General features: G+C 42.7%; 1 protein-coding gene across 4 annotated transcripts in view; it reads left to right on the forward strand.

The window, feature by feature from the left end:
- Window positions 1-2,173: 2,173 nt before the first annotated feature.
- Window positions 2,174-19,792, forward strand: part of LOC106603263 (roundabout homolog 2) — a 171,947-nt gene continuing 154,328 nt past the window's right edge. For all 4 annotated transcript variants that reach the window (XM_014196665.2, XM_014196667.2, XM_014196666.2 and 1 more), the window contains exon 1: window positions 2,174-3,286. In XM_014196665.2, coding sequence (XP_014052140.1) covers window positions 3,154-3,286 — 133 coding nt within the window. In that variant the 5' untranslated portion in view covers window positions 2,174-3,153. The remainder of the gene's footprint in view (window positions 3,287-19,792) is intronic.

Raw genomic sequence — 19,792 nt, forward strand, 5'->3', positions numbered from 1 at the left:
TCCCTGACATCCTTGGAGAGCTCTTTGGTCTTGGCCATGGTGGAGAGTTTGGAATCTGATTGATTGATTGCTTCTGTGGACATGTGTCTTTTTTACAGGTAACAAGCTGCGGTTAGGAGCACTCCCTTTAATAGTGTGCTCCTAATCTCAGCTCGTTACCTGTATAAAAGACACCTGGGAGCCAGAAATCTTTCTGATTGAGAGGGGGTCAAATACTTATTTCCCTCATTAAAATGCAAATCAATTTATAACATTTTTGACATGCGTTTTTCTGGATATTTTTGTTGTTATTCTGTCTCTCACTGTTCAAATAAACCTAGCATTAAAATTATAGACTGATCCTTTCTTTATCAGTGGGCAAACGTACAAAATCACCAGAGGATCAAATACTATTTTCCTCCACTGTAGTAGTTTTTGTGAGCTAGTTTTCTTACTTATGAGTGTGTCAGTATTAGGACTGGATCATGACAGGTTGTTGGACAAGGAGTAAATAGTGTAACCATGTGTGTTGGAAACGCTCCCTCTATGGAAAAGCAGTACTGATCATAACACAGCCCAGGTGAGACCTTCCCACCTAAGAGAAAACGATTGCAGCGATGCCCTGTTGCTTATGGTGACTCAAGTGGCCATTGATTGACCTCATGAGGTTCCATGAAGCATTTCAATTACCTGGAAGATATCAATGACTGTGCATCACACACACACACAGTAAAGGTGCTCTCTTTATCAGCTCCATAAAAGTTGATAGTATTTCAACCACATAAAATTTGCATCCCAGCCAAACTGAAATCTTACCAGAAACATGTTGGGTCGTTTTCAAATGTTTTAATTACCTTAACATTTGTCAAACTGACATCATTTGGAAATTTTGCAAGGAAAATCTTTCCCATATTTTTTTTTATGTTATTGCATTGTGTCCATGGTCCCTAAATGTCTTTGCTGCACAAGAGAAGCTGAGGTGAAAGAGAAAACTTTACTGATGTCAATTAGATTGAAGCATTCATTCTATCGATGTGAAAACGTTACTGATGTCAACTAGATTGATGCATTCATTCCATCGATGTGAAAACTTTACTGATGTAAACTAGATTGAAGCATTCTATTGATGTGAAAACTTTACTGATGTCAACTAGATTGAAGCATTCTATTGATGTATGCCATTTTCTGGTGAGCAACGGTTTATTTACTCTTCTAGGGTAACAAGTAATGACAGAAGAAAATTATAGCCAAGTTTAATAACAAATAGCCTACCAAAATGTTGGAACATAAGAAGAAAACATGTAAAAAAAAGAATACTGGCATCTCTGACTGTATAGTGCGGCCCTCAGATTTTCACTTCTCTTACAGTCAGGTGGTAACATGAGTTATCAGCAATTGCAGGCAGGTGAACAAACAGCTGATCCGCGCATCACTAACACATACACACACACACACACATTTGCACACGACCTCATTAATCTTGCATCTCCTTTTATCTATACTGAACAAAAACATAAAGCAAAATGTAAAGTGTTGGTCCCATGTTTCATGAACTGAAATAAAAGATCGCTGAAATATTCCATATGCACAAAAAGCTTATTTCTCTCAAATTTGGTGCACAAATATGTTTACACACCTGTTTTACATACCTTTGCCAAGATAATCCATCCACCTGACAGGTGTGGCATATCAAGAAGCTGATTAAACAGCATGATCATTACACAGGTTCACCTTGTGCTGGGGGCAATATAAGGCCACTAAATTGTGTGGTTTTGTCACACAATACAATGCCACAGATGTCTCAAGTTTTGCAGAAGCATGCAATTGGCATGTGCCCTTACACCCTTACAGGTGTAAGGGCGAGAAAGAGGAAGATAGTAATTGTATGTAAAGAGTGTAAGAGGGCGATTGGGTTTCTTTTGATAAACATTAATTTCACTCGCTCAACTCCAGTAACTGTGGTGAAAAACCTTGCACACCCCAGAGATAGCTAGGAACGTACATCACCCCTCTCCACCCCCTTCCCTCTCCTCTCTTTTCCTTGCCTCCATATCCCTCTACTTCCCCCCGACTCTCTGAAGTCAGCTCCCTCTCTCCACATCCCCTGCTCTCTCTCTCTCACTCTCTCCACACTGATCTATGACGCTGAGCTGACATAGCCGCGTGGTGAAGCTGTCATCTCTCTCCTCGGAAAGTGTTTTTCTATCGACTGCTGCTTCCAGAGCTGCCTGCCTGCCTGTGTGTGAGGATTAGAGCCGTCTACGTTACTTCTCTCCTCTCTCCTCTCCGCTCTCCTCTCTCCACGCGCAAACCTGACATTCCTCCACACGTCTCAACCATTGGCTTCATTTATCTCTCTTTCACTCTCTTTCCACTGCTCGCTTCACTGTTACACTGTACTCGTGCCTCTCTCACACTCACACACTCTCTCTCATTCTCTCACTCTCCATCCCCTGCGCTCATACCTCTGGACTGGTGTGTTTTCCTCTCCTGCATGGACGTCTCTGAGTGAACACATTGTGGTGAAAGAGCAGGCTTTCACCACCATCAACACCATCAACACCACTGTCTCCATCAGCACCATCACTACCACTATAATCAGCACCAGCTTTACCTGCAGCTGTTTCAGCCTTCAGAGAGAAAGAGAGAAATAGAGAGAGAGAGAGAGAGAGAGAGAGAGTATTGTGTGAAACAGAGCAAGTGAGGGGAGCTCCACGCTGTGTGACTCTGCTCAGCCAGCTCTGTCCTCAAGCTGTCCTGTGCAGTGCTGTCTAAGAGGATCCTCTGGAAAGGGACTTCACAACGCTTCTACAGCGCTCTGGTGATGTGATTGTGGATACAACAGCTCTGTCTGCAAGGAGACACAGTCTCTCCATCGCATGGTGGACAGACCCAAGAGAAACAGCCAACTGCCAACTAAGAACAAAGGAAAACACCCTTTATCAACATCAACTTGAGGATACCATGAATGTGTCTGCAGAGGCACCTGGGAACTGGAACTGATGTGGATGGAACTGAGGGTGTAGCAGACAGAGTGGGACCGTCCCACACACATCTCCCATGCTGCCCTCCCTGTGATTGGTGAGACTGCTGGGTGGAGACAGTAGTGTCCCACAGTGGAACCTACCCAGAGTGTGTGTGTGAGGAGACCCAGGTGCCAGACTGAGCCCTGAGATGTCACCCAGGACCAGGTGTGGATGTGGATGTGTGTCTGCTTGTGAACTGGCTCTGATTCTCTTCCTGCTCCTGGGAGGACCAGAGGTCAGCCTGCAGGGCAGGGCGCCAGGCAGACACAGGAACAAGGGAGGTAAGTCACACAGAAGTCCAGACGGACTCTGGATCTGTTGACTTCTGTGTAAGAGATCATGCTTCTGTTCTAGGCTGTGATGTTTTGAGGATTGGCGATCTGCTGTGAGTTTGTGGTGATGGTGATAAAGTCAGTCAATTGGGAGCAGTGGATCCTTTTTCCATCTCCCTCTGATTAGAATATATGGAATTAAGATTCTTGTTCTGTATCACACCACTGGCATGAATATGAGCCGATGGGCTATGTTTTCTTTCATATCTCTCTGACACTAGTTTCTGTTTATTGAACTGTTTTAAAGAGGTTAGTAAGAACATTTGGAGGGGTGTGTGGGAAAGCCCTGGTGTCCATGGTTCTGATCATAGTTTTGGACCACTGCTTTGTACCAAGTTCAATAATTGCTATGCCTGTGTGTCCTTGAATGATTTCAAAGTCTATACTTGAGCCATTTTGATTCCATAGCAGATGTTGCATAGTGCAGTGATTTTGCATGATCTTCTCTGAGGTGAGGTGGGTGGACTCCATCTCTTTCAGTCCCTGTGTGTGGCCGTAGCTCCCATGATGCTGGAGTACAGAGGTCTGGCCTGGCAGAGAGAACTCAGTGTGTAACACCCATGTGCCTGTGCCATGTCATGATAGGGACCATGCAGAACAGATGCATTAATGAGAGGCCACACATCTCCCAGCTAACCCCCGGGGCTCTGCCTGGTCTGGTGTCACCTTCCCCAGGGCCACCCCTATCTCCCTGTGTGGTGCTGCTGATATGGCTTGGACTGCCTCCCTACAACTGTGCCCAATGGCTGAGCAGGGGTGGTAGTGACCCATCCTACCCAGCACCTCTCCTCCACCTCACTACCTAATCCTGTTTGTTGGATTATTGCTCCTCTCTTATCTCCCCATTGGCACTAGCCCCCACCCCCTCATTTGCCTGGCAGCACAGTGCAGTGCCCGCCTTCAAAGGACCAGTGGTGGAACTCACTCTGATCCCCTTAACCAAATTTTCTGTCCGTTTCCTCTCTTTCCTCCCTCTCTTCTTCATGTCCCCCCCTCACCCCTGCACTCATCCCTCTTCTGGTAGGAGATTAATGTGTATTTAGATGACATTGTTATCCAGGGTGACTTACAAAGCGTTTCTGCAAACTACTGTGTAGCACACAGGTAAATATTTTTAGATGTCTCCATATAGATTATTATGATTGCCGTGAGCACATGGAAATACACTGAAAACACATACACTCCAACTGCCAGGAGAACCCGGGCTAGTTGAGCAAAGTGTTCCTGAGGTTGGAACCTTCTCTGAGAGCTGTGCACTTCACTGTCTTCTAGCTACATGTATTGTACCAATCTATGCAGCCTTCAATAGACAGCTCAGCTCGCTGAGAATGACAGCTCTGATGTTCTCCCTATCTTCCACCCGCTGCTATAGAGAGAGAGAGGACTGCTCTGATGTTCTCCCTATCTTCCACCCGCTGCTATAGAGAGAGAGAGGACTGCTCTTTACCTCAGCCCTCATGGCAGTGTGGGTGGAGGTGGAGGAACAGAGTAAACGGGGCAGAACCAGGGGAGAATGGAGGGGATGTAAAGGAGGTTGTTACTGTGGCTCCTCTGCCCTCCCTGCCTGCTGTAACACTTCATTTTAAGGGGTCCTTGTTACAGTGTTATTACATGTGTAATTACACTGTAACACGCATTGTAGTTAATTGTAACAACTAATAGTTACGCTGTAAAACAGCATGTACAGTTATTGGTGGTAATTACTGAGGTGTAACAATGAACGCTTGTTACCATGCTTGTTACAAAAATGGGAAAGTTTCCACTAAATTCACCAATTTAACATGTTGTTTCTTCTCAGCTGAATCCGATTCAGTAATAACTATCACAAGGTTGTAATCTCTTGTTGACAGATGTGCTGGGCGTCCCGAGATTACATAGGCTCTAATTACCAACCCGTGAATGCACACTTCAAAAATCCCACTCAATGTTGTTGCTAGCAGTTGACCCCCAGAAGTATATAATCTGGGTTGACTTGGTTGAGTTCACAAAAACAGATCAGATATAGCTCAACCTCACTGACTGGGGTCTACCATACTGGTGTCATCCTCAAGTGGGAGGATAAACACAGAAGTACGTCACAGAGTACATGTAAAATCTGCATAACTACAGTGTAATTACTAGGTGTTACACAGGATTTGGCTAGTGTCTTGAGGGGTACATACTTGTAATTTCACATGTGAAACCATGTGTTTTTGGAACACTTGACGATATTTCACATGTGGATTTTCACGCGATCACAAATCCTTTCAAATGTTCATATGTGAATATTTTTCAGATGAGATTTGACAGGTGATGCCCTGCAAACAGAAATGAGTCGTTAGGATAAAAATACAAGTGCTTGTAATTAACATACACTGTTTTTTTCAACTTACATATTTGACATAGATGATTACATGTTGTTTGTTTATTTACACAGTAATTATTATTCAACATTTCCTCACCTAGGATTTGAACACACAACTTCTTGGTTCCCGGCATTCTGATCTTCCTGCTACGCCACGTGTGTGTCAATGACTCATTTCACCTCTATTCTTACACTTTGGACTTAAAAATACACTCGAGAAAACTATTATATTATCATGCTACAGACTTTGTGGCAAAGCAGCAAGATCAGTGTACCACAAATCCAGTTCAAATCCCAGGTGGGGTCATATTGAAAAGTCAGTACTAAGTGATCATGTCAAATGTAATCATATTGTCATTGATTAAAGATTTGTACATTATTTTAGCTGAACAGCGTACCACTTACTCTTTAAAAAAAAACATACCATTTCATTCCCTTGCAAAAACAAAGCACATGTGATATCACATTATCACTGTTTTCACATGTTGAGCTGAAATTTCCGCATGTGAAAACAAAAGAGTTGGGTAGGTTACGTTCTAAATGTAATCCGTTACAGTTACTAGTTCCTGTCCAAAATTGTAATCAGTAATCACTTTTGGATTACCCAAACTCTAACATAATCTGATTACATTCCATTACTTTTAGATTACTTTCCCCTAAAGAGACATTAGAAGAAGACAAAAATGTCTGTTACCAAATGAACGAGATGTATTGCAGGATAAATCAATGTTAAAGTTTACATAGATGGATGTTCCATTTTATTTATGGGTTTGTTATGTAGGCTTCTTCTAAACCATGGCTTTCTACTACATAGAATAATACAATTCAATTATATCTTTACTTAACTAGGCAAGTCAGTTAAGAACAAATTCTTATTTTCAATGACATCCTAGGAACAGTGAGTTAACTACCTTGTATCAGGGACAGAACAACATATTTTTACCATATCAGCTCAGGGATTCGATCTTGCAACCTTTCGGTTACAAGTCCAACACTCTAACCACTAGGCTACCTGCCGCCTCATTAAAAGCCAAACTGTATCAGCATTCCAGTCATTCCAATAAATGTTATACCCCTTGATCTTCAAGAATAGGACTTGGAAATATGGAAGTATAGATTAGCCAAATTATTTTACCTGAGCATGAGCCCAAAACTAAGGATTTATTAGCCAGCCCTACTCTGTTGTCATGGACTGATTGGGCTCATTGATTCGAGTTGAATAAATGCTGCGCTCATGGAATGGCATGCTTTGAGCACCACTAAAAAGTGCTATTTACATGTGAAAAATGAATGCCATATGCTGCATTTGCTATAGGCCTATTGTTACCCTTTTAGTTGGTGACACTTTGATATCTTGATAATATACAGCTGTTTAAAGGGCAAATCCACAGATGAAACAATAACGAAACGGACGCCCCACCTCTGTTTTGGTAAAAAGCTGAGGGATGGGCCTGGAGAAATGTAACCACTCTCAGATTAATAGACAGAGCTATGGATGCAAGGACCGACCATCCAAGATATACAAATGATTGTTTTAACCATGTTATGAGGCTATACAGTGTGTGTTTATATTTACAATGTTTACAAACATTGGAGTGAAACAAGCTTACATTTTGGGTTGTCATGGATTGTGACAGTTGAACTAACCTCATGAGGCATTTATAAGTTATATTCTTCAAGAATCAATGGAAACATACACTACCGTTCAAAAGTTTAGGGTCACTTAGAAATGTACTTGTTTTTGAAAGAAAAGCAAATTTTTGGTCCATTAAAATAACATCAAATTAATCAGAAATACCGTGTAGACATTAATGTTGTAAATGACTGTTGTAGCTGGAAATGGCAGATTTTTTATGAAATATCTACATAGGCCTACAGAGGCCCATTATCAGCAACCATCACTCCTGTGTTCCAATGACACGTTGTGTTAGCTAATCCAAGTTTATAATTTTAAAGGCTAATTGATCATTAGAAAACCCTTTTGCAATTATGTTAGCACAGCTGAAAACTGTTGTACTGATTAAAGAAGCAATAAAACTGGCCTTCTTTAGACTAGTTGAGTATCTGGAGCATCAGCATTTGTGGGTTCGATTACAGGCTAAAAAGGGCCAGAAACAAAGACTTTCTTCTGAAATTCATCAGTCTATTCTTGTTCTGAGAAATGAAGGCTATTCCATGCGAGAAATTGCCAAGAAACTGAAGATCTCGTACAACGCGGTGTACTACTCCCTTCATAGAACAGAGCAAACTGGCTCTAAACAGAATAGAAAGAGGAGTGGGAGGCCCAACTGAGGAAGAGGACAAATTACATTAGAGTGTCTAGTTTGAGAAACAGATGCCTCACAAGTCCTCAACTGGCAGCTTCATTAAATAGTACCCGCAAAACACCAGTCTCAACGTCAACAGTGAAGAGGTGACTCCGGGATGCTGGCCTTCTAGGCAGAGTTCCTCTGCCCAGTGTCTGTGTTCTTTTTATTGGCCAGTCTGAGATATGGCTTTTTCTTTGCAACTCTGCCTAGAAGGCAAGCATCCGGGAGTCGCCCCTTCACTGTTGACGTTAAGACTGGTGTTTTGTGGATACGATTTGATGAAGGGCGGCAGGCAGCCTAGTAGTTAGAGCATTAGACTAGCAACCGGAAGGTTGCAAGATTGAATCCCCGAGCTGACAATGTAAAAATCTGTCTTTCTGCCCCTGAACAAGGCAGTTAACCCACTGTTCCAAAGCTGTCATTGAAAATAAGAACTTGTTCTTAACTGACTTGCCTAGTTAAATAAAGTAAAAAATAAATAAATGCACCATTGATTCTTGAAGAATATAATGTATACATGCCTCATGAAGTTAGTTCATGAGTTTGTTTCATCCATTTTTGAACTTTGACTGTGAAAAAAATTGATGTAGCAATCGCCCCTTTAAGTCTATCAAAAGTGTGTGAGTTTGAGCATGTATCCATTAGGCCTATGGATGTTTTTTTATCAGCATGAATTAGATTGAGCAATAAAAGCCCCGGGTTTATTCCATAGGCTGTGATTCGCACTATGCAGCTGTTGCAAGAGCACATTTTTCACTGGTTGTCCACTGGTTTCAAAAACAATGATTGATAGGCAGCTTAAACTTCTTGAATTCAACCATTATTGGGTTCAAATACACATTTAGATTTATGACCAGCCATCACAACAACCACAATCCGTAAGGCGCAAATAGCTAAATGAGAGAGCAGCAGTGTGATTCACATCAATGCGCTATGTAGATATCAATAATAAGTTATATCCGTATCGCCGTAGACTACACCACTGCTGTCATCCTTACCTCCAAGCATTTATTCAAGTTGGATAATCTTTGAATGCTGACAGCAGTCGCACCATTGGAAGACATAGTTTGGACTGTAGCCTACAAAAGCCTATTCCTGCTCTTTTCCCACGATCCATCAAACACATTTGGTGTGTCATCATAGTGGTCTCTGACTTGTGGTCAGACTCGCTCAGGTGTAACAAACTTAAACTTGAACCTTTTTCAATGCTGATTTGAATGTCATTGAGAAAACAGAGAAGTGTCAACAACAACAAAACATTTGTAAACATCCTTTCTGAATTTAAAAGTAATCTTTGAAGTAATCATTTTGTTTTTCAAAAGCTTCGGTAATCTCATTACAATAGTTTTGCTGGTAACGTAACCGATTACAGTTACCGTTTTTTGTAATCCGTTACTCCCCAACCCTGTTCACATGTGAAACCATATGTCCACATGTACTAAATGTAGAGTTCACATGTTAACACCTGTTCACAAGAGAGGAGAAAAACATGTTTTCACCTCACATGTGAAAATCGAAATTGAATTTTCACATGTAAAAAAGGAAATTTTGCAACCCCATGTTGTCACATTTATTTCACTAAATCATGTTTTCACATGTGTACTTTCATATTATCACGTGTTGCTTTTACATGTTGTCACGTTTTAGTGCCTTAACTTGACATAAGATGAAGTGAAATTCATGTGGTGTTTCTGCAAGGGACACCGGCGGAAGCCTGGCCTCTGCTAACAGCAAATCCCCCTTCTGCTCCCCTTGCCTCCCCTTGCCTCATTTACTGAGGGGGGCCTACATGGAGGGAGAGGGAGAGAGGAAGAGAGAGGGGGGCGAGGTGAGAAAGGAAGAGTTAGGATGTGGGAACAATAACACTAGATGATGATGACTGTAACAACATAGATATGAAATCCGATGGTCTGAATCATGAAGAGGTTTGTATAAATCATCCAAGTCAATAGGAGACTTTTGCATGAAACTTGTGTTGCAAGCGATTTCGAGTCCTAAGTATGCACATAATGCAAAGCTAGTGAATAATGTATAGTTAAGTGTTTCTTTTTGATATGGTTCTCTGTGCAGTCTCTAAAACACTGATATTTTGATCTGACATAAAAGCAGTTAAGACCTGGGAAGGATTTTCCAGAGAATGAAACAATCAGGACTATCCTGTTACACATCACTCATTACATTTGAGTAATGCAAAGATAAATTGTTGTTATTATATATTATGGGAAAAATATTTGGTCAGTGAATAATCATTTGCATTGTGTAGCATGAAATTTGTAGTCCATATACCTGAGCAGGATGTGGTATCAAGGCGGTGGAATCAAACTGTACTGTATCTCCGTCCATATCTTTCTCTACCACTCTGTTAGAGTCTGGCCTGCAGGGCAGCATTACAAACATGCTTGCCAACAGTAGATGAGAGCCAAACAGAATCTCCCCTGATCTTTTCTGATGTTTTAAAATCATAAACAGCGGTATTCTTTCTGAGTAATTCTATTAATACAGTACATTTATAGAACTCCTGCCAACATTGGAGATGAAATAGTAGAACATCTCATTTAGTGTTCACCTTGTTGACCGGCTGGATGTGGAGATGCTCTGGTGCAGTTCCTTGCTCTGTGCTAGAGTATGATGAGCATAATGTAGTAACACTATGCCAAGCTCCATCTTCGCTGTGCTCCTTTATGGCCATCGTGATAGGAGTCATTGTTATGAGTTAAGAGCCAATCTGACCCTGGTGTGATGACCTGGCCCTTCCCTCGGGAGGGTCTCATGGCTAGTAGAGTCCAGTTATCATAGTAACATGATGGGATTGACTAGTTAGCCAGACATGCATACCTTTCTCTCATCTCCTCAACCCCATCCTCCCTTATCCCTCCAACTCCTGGTAATCCTAATGTTACAGCCGTCAGAAACAAATAGAGCACATAAAACCAACAAGGATCATTCTCTGTTCTTGGATCTGAATCAACTCAACCGCAAAAGAGAAGAAAAAGCGAGAAAAAGACTGCTCATGACCCATTCAGAAACATTGGGGAAAAAATTGAAAGGTGGAAGAGTGACGCCAAAATGGCTACCGGTCTCATGGACTGGTAAATTTAGGTAAGTGTTGGGTTGTGTATTTAGCCTGCTAGCTATGTTAGCTGCTAACTAATGTTCAAGCTAGCTAACAAGGCTACTTAAGGAATCTAACGATAGCATCATGTAGCTACACTGCATAAACCCCCACAAGATGCCCAATGCCTTAATTTCAACTAGCATTTGCTAGCTAAAGCTAGATATGCAAATTCTTGACATTATAGTATGTTTAGTTTCTAGACGGTAATGCTAGCTAGCTAGGTGGTCGACAGCATTTTCATTCCTGGACCACCCCAAAATATGCATATAGCTATAACATTCGGTACAGCAACATCACACACACAAGTATTTCTCAGGGAGATACTGGTGGAGACAGTCTGAGACAGTTTGTCATCACTTCCTGCTCGTCCACCCCTCCTTCTCCAACTCCCACTCCTCCTCACCAACACGGTCATCGCTCAGCTGTGGTTGTTAATTAGCCCCCTCTGCCCAGTCTGTGTGTAGGCCTAATGAGGATGGACAGGTCTCAGATCAGTAGAAGTGACAGTTAGGGACTGCCGGGTGTGTATGTTCGACATTACTGCCCGCGATCCATGCCTCCACGTCCATCATGTCCTCACTGACCTCACTAAACAAATAGCCCCAGTGGTTGGCTAGCTGCTCAGTGACATGCTCTTTGTGTAATTTTAGTCAAACTGCGGAGGCAGCATGGCTGATGGCTTTTACTATTCACACTGATGTGACAGTGGCAGGAGATAATTATGACATGACATCAAAACAGAACTGTTTGTGTGTGCATGTATTTCCTGTATTGGTGGCCCATTTTTCTGCCCAACTGCTGAAAAAGGGGATGACACATGGTATGACATGTGCTACTCATCTTGCATAAATCACTGTAAAGGACTAGAATATGATGTGAGGCTGTGCCTGTGCCATCAGAGGCTTGTTCTGTTGAAGGTTGTAGTTCTGCACACCTGGCGTTGTCCATGGTCTAGAGCAGAGTGAATCATCTCTGGCTGGTATCTGTTTTCCTCTGTGTCACCCATTCCACTCAAACTCATTGTGCACATCTGTCACTATTTCTATGATTAGCCAACAACCTGATATCTTACCCAACCAGATGTGGCTTGAATGGCCAATCCAAGAGAAGTAGGTTCCATAACTTACTGTACTTCAGCATCTGCTTTGAGCCCAGCAGAGGTCGGGTGAGCAGGTTAAAGCATGTTGAGGGTAAAACATGAAGATGAAGGTGTCTATTTATTCCATGCGGGGTTGTAATCTGGCTGTCGTCAGGGTAACCTTGACCATCCTAATGGAGGACCTCTAAATGAGGGACTAACTCTCACAGCCCCGCTACACGTTGTCAGGCCACATTTGTCTGCGACTCGCCTCCTCAGCCACAACCTTATCATGTTGCATCTCCCAGTTTATTGTCTGCTTCATCATACTCAGATCTGCTGTGTGCACAGGCCCCTATCTCTGAATATGTAATGGCTGGGACTGGTTCTCTCTCTACAATTTATGCAAGGAATGTCAATAAGACCCGGACCTCTTTCGAAGATGGCCCCAGTAGTATCTGTCCCAGCATGCCATGCTCTGCTAACCAGCTGTGAAAATAAAGCAGGCTCAGGCACTAAGATAGGGCTCTACCTGTGCAGAGTACATGCCCCTTTGCCCTTCCAGTCTCCAAGGTGCCATTTTGGGTGGTGGTAGAATTTCCCCACATTCTTTGGGGGGGTATAATTATTGTGTTGTTCGGGACCCACTGCCCGCTACTGCCCGCAAGTCTACCTGACATATTCAAGTTCGTCACCCTGTCCGTTGGTTGTGCCTGTTGATCTGCCCTGTACAGGGCTCATGCACACCCAGTTGTGCCTGTTTCAAATCTGCCCTGTATGGAGAATGCACTCCACCGGTATCCAAACATCATCCAGCAGCTTGAGAGCTGCGGTCACCAGTCGAGTGTGTGTAGCTAGCTACCTAGTTTAAATATTAACAGTACTGCCACAGCAGCATAACATTTGATAACGCTTGATTTAGCCTACATCATTATCGATATTCGGTCTGGCTGGCTTAGAGAGGCAGAAAGACATAGAGAGGACCAGTCCACCCCTTCTTCAGTCGGGGGTTGCACATGTGTGTCATTGCAGCAGCAACACAGGTAGTTTAGACTATAGCTAACCACCATATACTAAAATATCCACACAAGACACTAGCCAGACAGCCATATATCATGAGTTAGACGATTGGGAATATTCTACTATCTGATAAGAGCATTGAAGATAAATCACAATCAGTAAAATAAAACGAGCTAGTTAACTAGCAGATTTACATCAATCATCAACATCAATGATCAGCTGATAACCCAACTTCATTTCCTGATGTCAATCATGTGTTTAGGAGACACTGTAATTAGCTTTCTTATAATTTATGATGATCAGTGAGTGTGTTGTTGCATAAATAAATAGGGCTATGCTCAAAAATGTTTTTGTTTTTTTGCAACAGAGGCATTTGGTATGTTATGAATTTTGAGATATGAATTACGAAAGTCCTTTATGAAAGAGAGAGAGAGAGAGAAAGAGATTTCTCACTAAGTTTTTCCTTGACACAATCTATATTTCTTGCTCGAGAAGATGACTCACGTAGGAGCCACTGATGTGATGATATGGTATAGACAACTTCACCTTCACTGATATGATAAGGATGTTTTTATTTGGCCACATTACAGCACCCCAGAATTGCTCTGCACATTATGCTAAATCATTCACAAAACATTTGGACATAGCACTCCCAGTCTTAGAGCCTGTGCCAGTGTATTACCAAATCCAAAACAAAGAGCATTCTTCATGATGTGAGGATGGAACAAACACTGTATCGTAATCGGCTCATTCAAAAGTACCGCGTTGAACCATTTTCCAAGTGAAATTAGCTTCTTAGGCACGCTAAGAAAATGAGTTTTCCTTGGAAAACATTCAGTGGAGATACAAAAGAATTAGGCTAATTCCGAATTTGTAGGCATAAGCTTTTCTGTTTTTCTCTTTTCTTTTGAAGCCTAAATTGTCTGGCATTCCTACTTCGACATGCCAATGCAGGAAGAATGTGAGGGTAAAGCAGGAGAGACAGCATGACTTACTGTGTGTGTTTTTCCTTTAATATCTTCCGTTAAAACAGTGAGCAGACTCCATGGCCAACATATACAGTCCTGTTTTATGGATTAGGCAATGGGTCTTGAGGGTATGACTGGCTACTGAAGCATAAAAAGTGTCAAAAGTGTCAGTCTTTTTTGTGGCTCGTTTGGCTAAAAACATAAAAACGATTCGCTGTGGAAACAAAATCCAGTCGTTCCTGCCAAACACATTTAATGCTTCAGGGTTTATGTATGCATCTTTTTGTTTCCAAACTGGGCTTCGAACGAAAATGAAATGGCGTTTTGCTATAAAAATGTATTTGGATTACAGTTATACAATCATAATTAGTCACATCATTGTCATATTTGGCTATGACATCAGAGTGGTGGCATGTTGTTGTCTAAGACAAAGTCACTAGAAGTGTGGTAGCACATGACCCTTGTTTGACCATCCAGTAATTGGAGTAGTGTTCTACTGACTACTGTGTCTTGCTCTTGTCAATATGTTTGAGAATCATTTTCAGTTTCTCATGCACTAGCTTTTTCTCCTTGTGTGTCATTAGACTACCTGTCAACATACAGTATATACATGTATATCCATATTCATGATGATGTGAATAGAATGGCATCTGCTCATCCACTCCCATGCCGTTGTCCAGTGGTCTCCAGCTTGAAATGCTAAGCAGTGTGTTGTGAGCTCATATCAGCCTGTCATCATCAGGGGGGAATTTCGGAGACTACAGGCCACAGGAGTTTAGTGGCACCTATATTGGGGAGGTGGTAGTAGCTGGAGAGGAATAGGTTGAATGGTATCAAATACATCAAACACAAGGTTTCCATGTGTTTGGTGACATTCCATTCACTCCATTTCGGCCATTATTATGAGCCGTTCTCCCCTCAGCAGCCTCTACTGCTAGAGGCTGCCCACTGGCAAAGGTGTAATGTTAAATAGGTCATCGTGTTTGAAGATGAATATTTCATGGAGCATACAGGGAGATGACCCCTGAGCTCAGCAGAGAGCCTGCCAGGCAGCCAGCTCCCTCTGCTCTGTTTTATGGAGTCTCCTGTTTGTATTGAGTATTGTACAATGGTAGTGATAATTAAGAGGAAGTTGCTGCTATTCAAGACAGGGTTCAGATTACTGGTGAACTCTCTCTACTAGCTGGACTGTGGACGCCTAATTAACCAATTTATTTGAAAGCAGAGCATTCCAAATTATTCTGTACGTAAATCCGAGATACTCTATTTAGTATGATATGTGACGTTTCTTATGGTATGTATTCATTTGTGGTTGGCCATCACACATTTCATATGATTTGTTACAAATTAAAATTTGTTTTATATGTTACAAATTTTCAACATTTACAATATGTTACGGATTCTAGCTAGGTGACTAACTTTAGCTAGCTGGCTAACATTAGCTAGGATAGGGGTACGGATTGAGGGTTAGGGTTAAGGTTAGGGTTATGTTTAGGAGTTAGGTTAATGTTTAAGGTTAGTGTTAGGGGAAGGGTTAGTTACAAGGGTTAAGGTTAGGGGGAAGGGGAAGTAGTTACAAAGTAGCTTTGGGTTGGTAGACGTTTGCGCTATACACCAACCCAACCACCCTACCTTAGTTTTTGCTTCAAGTAACCACTTGTCTTATGTAACCATATGAAACGTAAGATATCATACTAAATGGAGTATCTCTGATTTACAGAATAATACAAAATGCTCTGAGACCAGGTTGCTACTCAAGGTGAGTCATGGATTGGCTGTCTGTGACATATTGTTCCCCCTTACCCAACTATTTTCCACTCACGTATGCACTGGATCATAAAAATGCTGCAAGCATAAACACATGACCATGAATGTAGCACAATACAGTGTGAAGAAGGATGTATTGTGCACAACTCTGTGTGTCTGAATGCGTGCATGCATACGCATGTCTGTGTGCAACACTACATCCAACTCTGCTCACAACACACAGCCAGAACGCTAATGTGGATTCACCTAAATACATAATATGCAACAGCTTTTGGCATCCGATCCCCTCTAGAATGGAGGAGGCATAACCCGTGAACTGTAGTCCATATTCTTCCAGGCAAGTGAGGCCAGAGATAAAGCCTGGAAGGGAGGGAGACAATCAGGGTTGATCTGAATCAGCAGCAGCCAAGTTAAACACAATTACCCAGTCCACCAGGGAGATCCACCGAGGTACACTGTAATTATGTTCCCGTGTTTGAATTAACAGGCCTCTGGTAAAGAGAGAGAGATTGTCCATCCAAGAGACTATTTCTGAACACATAATGGAGGGAGAGTGAGAGAAATCAGGATGATATTGTGTTGCAGGGTTCAAACTAAGTGCTCTGATTGGTCAATGTTATGCCCAACAATAGCCTGCTATGTCAGACAATAACTGACAAAAGAATAGAGTGACTGGATGCTTATTAGAGCTTACTGAACAAATAGAGGACTGCTGCTAAACTAGGAATCCATTCAGCCAGAGCTTCAGTTCTTAAAATGACAGTGAATATCTTTTTCCTCTAATTTAAGACTGTACATTATGAAATGGAATCTCTGTCCTCACTCTCTCCTCACTCTCTCCGCTCTCCATCACAGTCCTTGTCTTTTCATGAACACATACAGTAGCATAGGTTTGATATCAGAACATCTTCTCTGTCTCTCCACTCTTTACCTGTTAAGTAGAAGGCTGGTATAGAGCAGAACCTATATAGGAAGATGAAGAGCAGGTAAAGCTTTACTGCTTATCTCCATTTTCTCATTTGAATGGGACTACTATAAGTAAATGCTGTAAGTTTTAGCTGTAAGCTTCTAAAGAGATAAATATGGAGATATCACAATGAACCTCCTCTCACATCCCAACCCCCTCTACTCCCTTCACCAATCCTGGCACTTAGTATGTGTTCTACATACCCTAATCTGTACCATACTCACGGTGGTGCCTTAAGTGCTGACCCACATTGACTGAGGGGGAGAGGGTGTCCACACGTTTCCTCGTCTCTGCCATGTCTGAGCTAGACTTTAATATTGTGGTGCTTTTGTTCTGCTCTCCTCAAGGGAAAAGAGGGGTAGAGATATACCATGGCTGCAGTAGTAGAGAGGCATAAACTACCAGGTGAACTGGACTTTATGTGAAATAAGAGCAGCTGTTTAACAAAACACGCCTGACTCTCTGACCGACGAGGCCAATATGTTTCCATAAAGTTTTCTCACACCATGCCAGCGTGATTCAGAGTGTACTTCATTTTTCTGACTCGTATTATCCATGCGTAATGGGCCCCATTCATCTCTAAAACAATGTGTAAATGAGCTGTTGCTGCCTTGCTGAGCGGAGCAGAGCTCTCTATGGGCGGTCTGTGTGGTGTGGTATACTGTGATGTGGTATACTGTGATGTGGTATACTGTGGTGTGGTATACTGTGGTGTGGTGTACTATGGTGTGATATGCTGTCGTGTGGTACAGTATACTGTGGTGTGGTATACTGTGGTGTGGTATAGTATGGTGTGATATGCTGTCGTGTGGTACATAATACTGTGGTGTGGTATACTGTGGTGTGGTATACTGTGATGTGGTATACTGTGATGTGGTATACTATGGTGTGATATGCTGTCGTGTGGTACAGTATACTGTGATGTGGTATACTGTGATGTGGTATACTGTGGTGTGGTATACTGTGGTGTGGTATACTATGGTGTGATATGCTGTCGTGTGGTACAGTATACTGTGGTGTGGTATACTGTGATGTGGTATACTGTGGTGTGCTATACGATGGTGTGGTATACTGTGATGTGGTATACTGTGGTGTGGTGTACTGTGGTGTGGTATACTGTGTTGTGATATGCTGTCGTGTGGTACAGTATACTGCGGTGTGGTATACTGTGGTGTGCTATACGGTGGTGTGGTATACTGTGGTGTGGTATACGGTGGTGTGATATACGGTGGTGTGGTATACTGTGGTGTGGTATACTGTGGTGTGCTATACGATGGTGTGGTTTACAGTGGTGTGGTATACTGTGGTGTGGTATACGTTGGTATGGTATACTGTGGTGTGGTATACTGTGGTGTGGTATACGGTGGTGTGGTATATGGTGATGTGGTATACTGTGATGTGGTATACTGTGATGTGGTTTACTGTGGTGTGGTATACTGTGGTGTGGCATACTGTGGTGTTGTATACGGTGGTGTGGTATACTGGGATGTGGTATACTGTGGTGTGGTATACGTTGGTGTGGTATACTGTGGTGTGCTATACGGTGGTGTGATATACAGTGGTGCGGTATACGGTGGTGCGGTATACTGTGGTGTGGTATACGATGGTGTGGTTTACGGTGGTGTGGTTTACGGTGGTGTGGTATACTGTGGTGTGGTATACGGTGGTGTGGTATACTGTTGTGTGGTATATGTTGGTGTGGTATACTGTGGTGTGGTATACTGTGGTGTGGTATACTGTGGTGTGGTATACTGTGGTGTGGAATACGGTGGTGTGGTATACTGTGGTGTGGTATACGGTGGTGTGGTATCCGGTGGTGTGGTATACGGTGGTGTGGTATACTGTGGTGTGGTATACGTTGGTGTGGTATACTGTGGTGTGGTATACGGTGGTGCGGTATACGGTGGTGCGGTATACTGTGGTGTGGTATACTGTAGTGTGGTATACGGTGGTGTGGTATACGGTGGTGTGGTATACGGTGGTGTGGTATACTGTGGTGTGGTATACTGTGGTGTGGTATACTGTGGTGTGGTATATGTTGGTGTGGTATACGGTGTTGTGGTATATGGTGGTGTGGTATACTGTGGTGTGGTATACGGTGGTGTGGTATACTGTGGTGTGGTATACGGTGGTTTGGTATACTGTGGTGTGGTATACTGTGGTGTGGTATACGGTGGTGTGGTATACTGTGGTTTGAAGGCGAGTCTTCTGCAGACCTGTGAGGCTGACTGATATGTTTCATAACCTAAATAAAACAGAAGAGAGAAGAGATCCAGAGCAATGCTCAGAGGGCTGAGAGGGCTTCTCTACCCAATTTGGGATAAAAGGATCATACGTCCCAATGATACGGTTTTACCTCCCTTCCTCACAGTGTAAATGACTACCGCCCTGTAGCACTCACATCGGTAGCCATGAAGTGCTTTGAAAGGCTGGTCATGGCTCACATCAACACCATCATCCTGGAAACCCTAGACCCACTCCAATTCGCATACTGCCCCAACAGATCTACAGATGAAGCAATCTCAATCGCACTCCACACTGCCCTTTACCACCTGGACAAAAGGAACGCCTATGTGAGAATGCTGTTGATTGACTGAAAACAACCTCTCCCTCATGAGCAAGACAAAGGAGCTGATCGTGGACTCCAGTAAAAGGAGAGCCGAACACACCCCCATTCACATTGACAGGGCTCTAATGGAGCGGGTCAAGTGTTTAAAGTTGCTTGGTGTCCACATCACCAACAAACTATCATGTTCCAAACACACCAAGACAGTCGTGAAGAGGGCACTGCAACACCTTTTCACCGTCAGGAAGTGGGAAAAGATTTGTCATTGGTCCCCAGATCCTCTAAAAGTTCTACAGCTGCACCATTGAGAGCATCCTGACC

This window comes from Salmo salar, chromosome ssa04 (assembly GCF_905237065.1).
Source record: "Salmo salar chromosome ssa04, Ssal_v3.1, whole genome shotgun sequence".
Classification (NCBI taxonomy): Eukaryota; Metazoa; Chordata; class Actinopteri; order Salmoniformes; family Salmonidae; genus Salmo; species Salmo salar.